This window comes from Gallinula chloropus (assembly GCF_964237585.1).
Source record: "Gallinula chloropus genome assembly, chromosome: 8".
Classification (NCBI taxonomy): Eukaryota; Metazoa; Chordata; class Aves; order Gruiformes; family Rallidae; genus Gallinula; species Gallinula chloropus.
This window is the reverse complement of record NC_140093.1, coordinates 2,122,268-2,132,912: the sequence shown is the minus strand read 5'-3', so window position 1 is coordinate 2,132,912 and position 10,645 is coordinate 2,122,268. Positions and strand designations below refer to the sequence as shown.

Genomic DNA, 10,645 nt, shown 5'->3' with positions numbered 1-10,645 from the left:
TAACAGTGGCAATACCCAAGCCAGAAAGACCTGTGAGGCTGGAAATGAGAGGCTGGGTTCAAGACATCATCTAAATTGCAACAAAAGTGCAATTCATAGCAGGTGTCTGTGAAGCTACCTATAAATGCCACTAGGTTCTCTGCTGCTCTTTGCCTGGCCAGTCTCCACCCGTTGATTGGGAGAGGTGTAAAAGCCGCCTGGAATGAGCTGAGAACGCTGGGCTCAGAGCCCCAGAGAAGACAGCTGGAGGGTGCCCGGCGCTGGCACACTGCGGCCACTCCCGCCTCTGTCCGCCCTTGGGCTCTGCTCTCCCTGAGGCTTTCTGAGCCAGCGAGGGGACTGGTGACAGGTGGACCTGGTGGAACACGGAGCCCAAATAGCAGCAAAACACTGAGAACTCACTGTGTGCCCACAGCAATTTTGTCTTATTTGGTAAGAAGCCTGCATCACCCTCAAGAGAAAATTATAGATTGATTTTACTCACAAATGTATGACAGCAGTTACTTTCCAATGCTGGCATTCACAAATGCTGGCACAGCAAAATATTAAAAGAAAGTCATAGCACAACAATAAACATTCAAAAAGCAGTAGCTAAATACAATTCATAACTGTTAGGCAAAGCTACAGCAACGCTCTGAGACTGGTGCCTTATTTTACATTGAGATTACATAGACAAGTTCAAAAGTATCTTGAATTTAGACCTTTGTAATTACATCGTAATTACAGTGTCCTGGATAACAAAATAAGATTTTGTAAAATAAGTATCTTATTCATCTGAAAAGAAGTACTTCCTTTATCTGACACAGCCAGTTGTTGTTGCCTTTGCTGGTATAGATTTGTAATTTGATGGAAAATATGCTTTTTTTAATATGTAAATGCAACTGATCCTGAGGAAAAAAAAATCATAAACCATCAGTAAAAATATACTGCACTGCCCTTTAAAGCTGCACCATAGCCGATGCACATTATGAACATCATTCATGCTGGTTTGACCAGTACTGTTCTTACAGTGTATAAGTATATTAGTCTGAAATGTATTAATAGGTGTGGAGTCGTCTAAAGTCTCTTCCCTCATTCTGTAACAATTTGTGTCTATTAAAATGTTTATTGAATCCAATGAAATGAGTTGATTTATCTCACTCCAAAGTTTAAACTTGCAGTATTGTAACAGAAACTTTAAAAGGGTTGCCTTGTTTAGCTTGAGAGATGAATGCTACATCATAGAAATATTTGCCAACCAAACCCAAAATTCAAACACTTCATCTTTCAGAGGTTTTTGTTTAGCAAGATTATGACATTCAGCAACCACAAATAAATCCCCTGGGTGCCTGACTCTGTGCACACCTACTGCAGGCCCTCTGCAACTCCCTCTGCCACAGCTGAACACGATGCTAGCAGCATCACTGCTCTCAGCTAAAAGCACAAAATCTTTTACAGAACAGAGCACAAAAAGACACGTAACCTGGGTATTCGGGTTCCCTCTCTGCAGGCGAGAAGAACGGAGAAGTCCAAGCTGCAGAACTGAGATCTGGAAGTGTCAGAGCCCAGCCCTGAAACCCTCTCCCTGTCCACAGGAGTCCTGGTGGAGACTTCAGTACGCAAACACAGATGCATTTGCCTGAATGAAGACAGAGCACCTGAAGTGTGAGAATGGTAAATTAGGGGTTCACAGGCAAGGGACAGGACTTGCTTCCGTGAAGCCACAGTGTCTGGTTTACCTGAGGAGCTGCTGGTAAGAGTTAGCACCTGATGGACATTGCTGTGTGTGCAGAGAGACCAGCCTGTCTAACAGCAGCTGCCACAGCTGATCTTTTAAGATTGCAGGGAATTACCGTGTCCTTTCACCATACAAGAGACACCCCTTCACCTAACAGCACACCTTTCCAAAGGGCACTGGAAATGAACACCAGGAGTGGCATTTTAAATTGTGGTTCACTGGATGGTGCACCTGGCAAACCCTGGAAAACAGGACAATTGTTTTAGTGCATTTGGGAAAACTGATTTTCACTGATACACCTGGAAAGCACTGCTTAGTGATACTAATACCCTTGCCATTCTGAGAAATCAGAATTCAAATATAAAATATTTCATGGTAGTGTCTTTTCCATCTTATCATCTCATTTCAACATTAAAATTCAATTATCTTTTAGAAAACTTAGCTGCTGCTGCTTTAGAGACACCTCTTTTGCAACTGGGTGCGTCAGGGGTTCTGATCATACCTTTATGTCTGTAAAGATGCTCTAAGAGCCCAAAACTTAAGCCCAACCTTTGCAAACATAATTAGACATGTTTACCAAGACTATCTGGGAACATGCAAGTGTAGGGAGGCTTCATTCCCTCCCTCTGTGCTTGTTCTCTATTACAGCCACTTTCTGTAGAGCAACATCCAGCAGTAACACTGGCACCTTCTTTGAGTCAGGCTGTCTTTTGTAATCAAAGTTGCCAATAAAATGCCTGCAGTTGATTAGTAAGATACAGGGTTCTTCTTTTGAGTTCTGTCAGTGGCTAAGCATCAGAGAGATACAAAAAACCAAAGGCAAGTGTTTTACATTAAATCTTGTAAAACTGTACATAATAATAGTCTGCAGCATGAAAATGGCCATTAAACTGCTGGAATAGCTATGAAATGTAGTAAATATAACAATTCTAATGTGTCATATTAATCAATCACTGTATTCATACAGTTATGTTTGTGTATATATTCAGTGGCACTGTAAACAGTTGTTGGAAAAACACATTAACTCTTAACCCATTAGAGATTATTATAGTACTTTTTCATTTGAAAAGTTAAAACTCATCGGTATATACTGATTAAAAAAATAGCCTTGTAATATAAAGCACATGGTGACATTTTCTAGGGTAGCAATCAAAATGAGGCATAACAGAGAATGTTCTAGATTTCAGATTGTTTTACATTTACACCTACCATAATACAAATTTTTAAACATTAAATGTAATTAAATAATACACAGTTTCTGAAACAGAGTTGATCTCAGAGATCCATAATGCACAAAATCTAGTTAGTATCTAATGGGAGTTCCCAAGAATTTGTATCTCTGGGACCTTTATGGAAAATTTCTTTAATATCACATAGGCAAAGGAAGTTTGAACTGAATTATCTTTTTTTCTTCTCTGTACAGAGCTGCATTCAACTGGATAAAACATTATTATATTTATTTATGTTTCCCGTTGCTGGACATTGATCCAATAAGCCTTGAGCATATGCTTAAGCATCTGGTAATAGCATTTTGTGGGGCAGGGAAACACACTATCTATATCCCTCAGTAAACAAAGTGTTTCTAATTTTTTCCATAGTTAAGGCAACTATACTGATATATTAGACACACCATATGCTTTTATGTTGCTTCCTACAATCTAAACAGTTAAGAGTGAAAAGAAGTTTCAAGCATGCTTTGATCTCCTCGACCACTTAAAGATGTCATCAAGCTGGCAGGGACTACTGCAGGTTAACTTGGTTTACACCTGTAGACAGAGCTTGTCAGCTGTTCACTAGAAAAATAAAGTATGCATTGGCTTGAATTTGAAGACTGACCATTCATATAATTTATCAGAAAAATTAAACCAAACCAGCCAGTCAGATTCCAGTGAACAAAATTGAGAGAAACAGTAACACACACATACACAGTTTCTGTGTTTTCAATTATTTCTACCCCATAACTTAAGCTACTCAGACCCTTGTCATCATTCCCCATACCTTGGGTGGGCTTTGTCAAAGGCTAACTTCAGACATCGTAAGTGATGACACTTGGTATCTGCCAGCTCCAGCATGTTGTTTAACATTTACTCTAACATACCACATAGACTAGAGAGCCATTTAACTTTGTTTTCTGTTGGGTAAGGCTGCAGGTATAAATGACAGTGAACCGAAAGGCGCAGCGGCTGCAGGGCAATACAGCTACAGTGGGCAACGCCAGAGAACTGCTAGTGCTGTTAAAATGAGGAGTGAGGAACTCAGGGCTGGGCTGCCCCCGTTTCCAGTTACACTGTGTTTAGAGGATGACTTGACAGTGCTTGTGGTGGTTGTGGTGTCAATCTTTTTCACAGTTGGTTTTGGTTCGTTTCTGTTTTCTGGATGGGTTTTCTTGTCCTTGAGTATATCTGAAAACATGAAAGTAAATGTAAGATTAATCACACATCCATTAAACAGCAGCTTTAAATTCTGTCTGATACAGGAACATGTTGTACACTAGTCTGAATAACTGGACTATGTGGTGAGGAGCTTGTTCTGATGTTTTAGTTGGACCCAGTGGCCGTACTGTTTGGCTCAACGAGCCTTCTCTGGCTGGCCCGCTCTGCTTGGAGGAGGCACAGCCTGATCAGAGTAATAGGTATTCTGCATTGCAGTGGCTGGTCTCAGAACCTGGTTCTCTCCCACAGGAAGTATCTTCAGTTTCACCTGGATGGGAACTGGCTTATTCTTTAAAACATGATGTTAGGATCAAGTGGTTTTGTAACATACCCCAGTGAAACATCTGTCAAGTTGCCCAGTTGTTGCAGGAGGAGACAAGAGAACGTAGTGACTTAATGTAGCAGCCAACTTCTTGGCTTCTTTTTGCTTTGCCACTACCCTTAACTTTAAAGCAACAGGTGACCCTTGATATGGTGACAGCCTGGCAAGATTGTCTCATACACCTTGTTCATCAACACAGGCAAAAAACGTGGCTGCAAAAGGGAAAAAGAGTAAAGTTTTGTTTTGTTATCTTTTCCTAGCAAGTACAAGGATGGTTGTTTTGTTTTGAAGTACAGACCAGTATTGCTGGGAGTTTTTTCTCCCTCCAGATGCATTTTGGGGTAGTTTGGGACATCTTTATATAAAGGACTAGAGCTATGAGAAAGAAGTAGTAGTAGTAGTAGTAGTACTAGTCACCATCATTGTCCTTTATTGCAAAAACATGGATTTTTTTCAAAAAAGAGAAAACAGCTTTTATAAGTCCTTGGTTATCTCAACATTCTCAAGCTATTTGGAAGTATCACTGAGATCACAGTGCCTTGAACCCTGTCATTGGTACTGTGGGAAAAAAGTAACTCACTATTTTATCTGATCATGGAATGATGATTTTGCAGCCAATCTGTCAAAGCATATCCAAATGCCTGGCAAAAACCAAATTCCTACCTGCAAGAACTTTACAAATTAACAATAATTGCCCAGGTCCAGCTTTAAAGGACTTGTGATACTAATGAATGCAGTGCACATACACAAGCAAGTGAAAGGCATAGATTTGTAATGCAGATTGAACAACAGTCCAATCTTAAAATAAAAACTCTGAATCAGAGAAGCAAATTCCTGGCAGAAACTGGAAAGATGGAAAGTATTCCAGAAATGTAAATGCAATCTGAGATCATTGTCTGCATGTCAGTAGTACTGAACAACCATCAATAAACTCAATTGATAATAAAAATGAGCTATTGTATTGGGAAAGCACACATTGTTCTTTTGCCAGTATAAACTGTAAAAGAAGAGCAGTGAATTCCTCCATTTTATCATAATATCAATATTAATCCCAGAGGAAGCTGTGACTCCCAGAGCTGACTCCAGGGTGACCGCAGAGAGGGGCACTGGCAGGCAAGGTGCGCGGTGGGGAACGGCCAGGTTGCGGGCAGCGCTCCTCTTCAACCCAACTGGGGAGGGAGTGAGCAGGGAGGAGGGAGAGGAAAAGCATGCTCAAAATGTTTAGAAAATATCAGTATTCTGAGGACACTTAAAGAAAAATGGACAACCTTCAGACTGTCATTAAAGTAAATTAAGAATAAATCATGGAAATAGGTGTGTTCTGACACTGCCTAGACTCCTTTCCATCACTGTCATTCTCCTTTTCGACTGCAGTAAAGGCACTATTTCTCTGCTGCCTCTTATATCATCCCAGCCTGCTGACTTCAGCTCTCTGGGGCCAGCTGATTAAATTAAGACCTCACTCAGGTAAATCTATTCCCCTCTTTCAGCTGGCCATGTCCAGCATTGTAACTTGATTGGCCTCTATAAATCGGGCAGACTGAAATGTATTAATTCGTTTATTTTCTTAATATTGACTTAGCCAAAAATCTAAGGTAAGATTTAATGCTATCAGAGAGGCTGTTGGTTTTTAAAAGCTTTCCTCTTGGTGACTGCTTAATGCACTACATAACAAGCGTTAAATAATACATTAGAAAATTCTGCCTTTATCCTTTCCACGGGAAGGGCTACATTCTGAATTCTCTCTCCATCTTTACAGCAGAGGATTTTCTGATGCTGTTCATGGCCAGTTCTAATTTGGGGTTTAATTGTGCAAAACTGGCATTTTATTTTAAATGCTCTGTTTTTTCTCTTTTTAAAAATAAACAAAAATTGCCTCAGCCCTAATTCAATTCAAGATCTTTTTCAATCCTATCTTTAGTTTCTAAGGCACATCCTTCAGCAGTGTACAGATTCCCTGGTTTATTCCAGTTTCCTCAGAGTTCCTGTTGCTTACGCACTCCAGGGTTTTGGCTGAGAGACTCCGAGTTAAATGAGTTTTTCCTCTTAAATCTTTTTCTCCCAGTCTGAGGTGGTTACGTTCAGTCTAGCGACATTCGAAAGGCAAAAAACTAGTGAGCATGCAGAAAGGAAGAAGTGTCAGTCAAAGCAAACCCCAGATTTCAGTACCCATGGATCGAGGCTTCAGAAACCCAAGCAGCCAAAATCCACAACTTTGGCTTGATGGTTCTCAATTAAAAGCTCTTTCCGTTGCTAGAAACCTTCTCCCTGTCATCAGTCCCTCTCTCCTGAAATCTGCGAAGGCTCCAGCTCACCTCAGGCTGACACATGAGATGGTCTTTTGGATGTTGGCACCTAAATACTACTGCACAGTGTTTGTTTATCACTGCGTCATGCTGATGATACAGCCACTGTAGTAGCTACTGTGCTCTTTCCTTAGCCAGGCTCTGAGCATGAATATTCAAACCCTGCCAGAATGGGTACTTAGTGAAGGCAGCTGACTGCCAAAGCAGCCTTTGTGAACAGCCTTTCGGGACTCTTGCCGAGGACGAGGTCTGCTGGGGTCACTGGAGATGACTCAGAGTCCTGCTAGGCCCGGTGACTACTGCAAGTGCAGAGAGCAGCTCAGTTATTCCAGGGGATTGAGTCCACTTCCTTAGCTGAACTTTTATCCGTGTTAACTGCTGTTAAATTCCCATCTTGACAACATAAACAAAGCACATAATGAAAATTAACTTGGCCTCGATGTTTAGAGCATTTAGGATTACCTTCACCTCAAAGATCTGACCGCAGACTGTTACCCAGTAACGCCCGCGCCGCTCAGACAGCGCCGAACTCATAAATACCTACACGGATCAGTGCTGCTCCTCAGAGGGACTGGCCAGCATAAAAGGGAGAGTCAGAATTGCTGCTATCATCTAATTTAGAACAGAAACCTCCCCTATTTTGAGGGGTGAGCACGCCTTTCAAACACATTCCATGAGTCACACATTGAATCATAACATGCTTTGGGTTGGAAGGACCTTTAAGGATCATCTAGTCCAACTCCCCCTGCAGTGAGCTGGGACACCTTTCACCAGGAGTGTCTCCAGGGATGGGGCATCTCTGGGCAACCTGTGCCAGTGTTTAACCACCCTCACTGTAAAAAATCTCTTCTTGTATCTAGTCTGAATCTCCCCTTATTTTTATTTTAAAGGCATTATACCTTGTCCTGTTGTTGCAGGTCCTGCTAAAAAGTGCGTGCCCACCTTTTTTAAGAGGCTCCTTTAAGTATTGTAAGGTCTCCCCAGAGCCTTCTCTTCTCCAGGCTGAAAAACACAACTCTCTCAAGCCTGTCTTTACAGCAGAGGTGCTCTAATCCTCTGACTGTCTTTGTGGCCTCCTCTGGATTTACTCCAACAGGGCCATGTCTGTCTTGCACTGGGGACCCCAGAGCAAAGATTTGCCTATGCCACTGAACCCTCATCTCTTGTCAACACTATCTCCATTGAGCTGAAGGGTAAATACAAAGACTGCCTAGACAGGCTGTGGCTGCTAGCAACAGAGGAAGAGAAAGTAATTCTGGAGTGAAGGAAAAAGCCAGGAAGGGACAGGCAGTTGAATAGGCTCATCTCATGTTGGGGGAAGCTGCATTAGTATTGGGGAAGCCTGTGTTTGAGCTGCCCTGGTACCTTTTCAGATCCAGCCCCCGTTACCCTTCACCTTTCCTGGTTGCACAGAAAGAGCCACTGGCAGCCTCTGCTTTGACTGCCAGTTCAGGCACTAAGGTGCTAGTGCTTGTGGAAGCAGCGTGCTTGTGCCTCAGGACCTCTGCTCCTCGGGCAGCACAGCTGTGAGTAACCAGCACCCATAGTGCCTGCATACCTCTAGTGCTGCAGGCCACTGCACCAAGCAAGTGCCTGTGAAGGAGTTTGCCCCGGGGGCAGGGGGGGTAAAGAAGGGGAGATTGTTTATTTCTGCTTTCCCACATTAATTACGTGAAGTCAGACCTGTCCGTTTCTTCCCGGAATTTCATGCAAACACTGTGCTTTGAAAAGACAGAACATCAGCATCTACCACAGCAAATTAATGCCCTGGTCTTGAATGGCTCATCGTGGCTGTAACGATACTCATAATGCAGGTCTAAAGTGAACTGGACAGTACCTGCACTTGCTCTCCAAGGTGCAGCTCAGTTCCCTGATAAATTTCACTTCGATCACAGGCTTGGCTCTGGCTGACAGCTTCATAAGAAAATTAAAGCTAGGTGCAACTTGGTGGAACAGGCTCTTAAATTACAGTAGATGCTGCAGTGTTATTATTAGCTTTTTATCACCTCTGGTAGCAAAAGCTGAAATTACTTTTGCATATTCAGAGGAAGGAGCTCTGAAATTGCAAAACAATGCTGTCGCCATAAAATGCACCAACAATTTCCAAATAATCTATTATCCTGACATTAAGACCAACACTAATTATTTCCAGTTATAACTGCAGCAGACAAATGGAAACAAGAATGCTGTGGAAATGGGAATGTGAGAACTCTGAAGGGGGATGAACTTGTGATGAAAGTCTCCAGATTCTGGAGTCTCTTCCTGTCTGCCATATAATGCCAGTCAGTAAAGGCAGGTGTAGTATGTCCCTACTGGAGCCAAAAGAAGGGCACAAGTAACAGCCCTGCAGCCTTCCATGTATGTTGTGTTCTACCCCTTTCTGTTTCAGCCTGATAGTATGGTGTCCATAGAAGTCTCTTCCTCACACACCTTCTTATGGAAGCTTGACCTCAGGAGGAAAAACTCTTTAACAATGTAATTGTGCCTAAACCTAATGCAACTCAGCAGCTAGGTGAGCCAGCCTCTGCAGAAAACTTGCAGGACAAGACTATGAGGGTTAACTGATGTGCTCCCATTTCATTCTGCAGTCTTTCCATTTCTCTTTTCAAGGAGTGTGTGACTGATGACCAGCTGGCCTTGGGGGAATGGTCATTCATTTGGACTAGGATTATCTATGTCCAGTTTTTAGTTCTGCATTAAACTCTGTGATCTTTGGCCTATCACTTCTGCCTGTAGGCCAGTGAGAGAACTGCTTTATTCCCTGCACGTTTTGTGCATTCTGGATGCAAATTCTTGGAGCTGAGAAGAACCAGACTCATTCTCCTCAAGAAATAACATTGGCTGGACCTTTCAGGAACTACTGCGATGAAAAAAGTCAAATGCAACATCGAAAAAATGCAATAAAGTCAGGAACAACTATGAGACAATTTGAGATGTCTGGTGCCTGGAAGCCATACTTACATGAAATGGAAACTCCTTCCCCCATTCCCAAACAATCTTTCGTCTATATACATTTGAATGCAATATATATATATACACACACACACACATATATATACAGAGAAAGGGAGAGAGAATGAGAGAGAAAGAATAGGACATTATCTCAGCTGTATTGCTGTAAAGAAACCTGTCAGTGTATTTGATTGGCTTTTGATATACAGCTGCCATAGCAAACTCTGCATGATTTTCACGAGCCACAATAAAATTGTATTAGTTCTGAGGGCTAAAAAGTAAACCCACACGTATAACTGCCTCAGCTCCCACCATGGGAAATGTCAAGAGAGAACAATCCATCTTTTCCTTGGGAAGAAATAACCTAACCTAACAAACCTTGTGTGATTCAGCAATAGTTCCATTAATCAATCAGTCATTTGCACGAAAAGGCTTTGTCACTTTGTTTATATTAATTATGGGACTTACTCAAACGCAGACAAGCTGAAAGTATAAGCTTAAAGCACGCCAAACATCTTTTACATTTCCTGGAAACATCTGGTTTTAGTCTAGTCCTAGGCACATGTTTGTGGTTGCATGTTTGAGCTTGTTTAGTTTGCCAGATACCTTGGCCGTACTGCAGCACAGCTGACATGATATCCTGAAACACAGCATGGAAGTATCTGTAAAACATGATGTTCCCAGTAAAGCTGTTGAAGTTTTGTTGTAAGTTTCTTGTAATGAAAGAAACAACTGAAAAAGCTCTGTGACAGCCTCCTGCCATTGCTGTGTGGGGCAATTAATTAGTTAAGTGTAGAAATTCTGTACATGTCTCGCTGGTAATATCCAGAAGACAGAGAGCAATCCCGATACCGCATGCCTCACATGCCCAGAACTCCTATTAAACTTCATGGGAGTTTGGGGGGTGTGTGTGCAA

The 10,645-nt window shown here is 42.0% G+C and overlaps 1 protein-coding gene across 1 annotated transcript in view; it reads right to left on the bottom strand.

Annotated features, from left to right (window-relative positions):
* Positions 1-3,784: 3,784 nt before the first annotated feature.
* LOC311194192 (glypican-5-like) overlaps positions 3,785-10,645 on the bottom strand; it is a gene marked incomplete at its 5' end in the record, with an annotated part of 343,706 nt that continues 336,845 nt past the window's right edge. Inside the window, one exon of the mRNA XM_084267218.1 lies at positions 3,785-4,119. Coding sequence (XP_084123344.1) covers positions 3,917-4,119 — 203 coding nt within the window. The 3' untranslated portion in view covers positions 3,785-3,916. The remainder of the gene's footprint in view (positions 4,120-10,645) is intronic.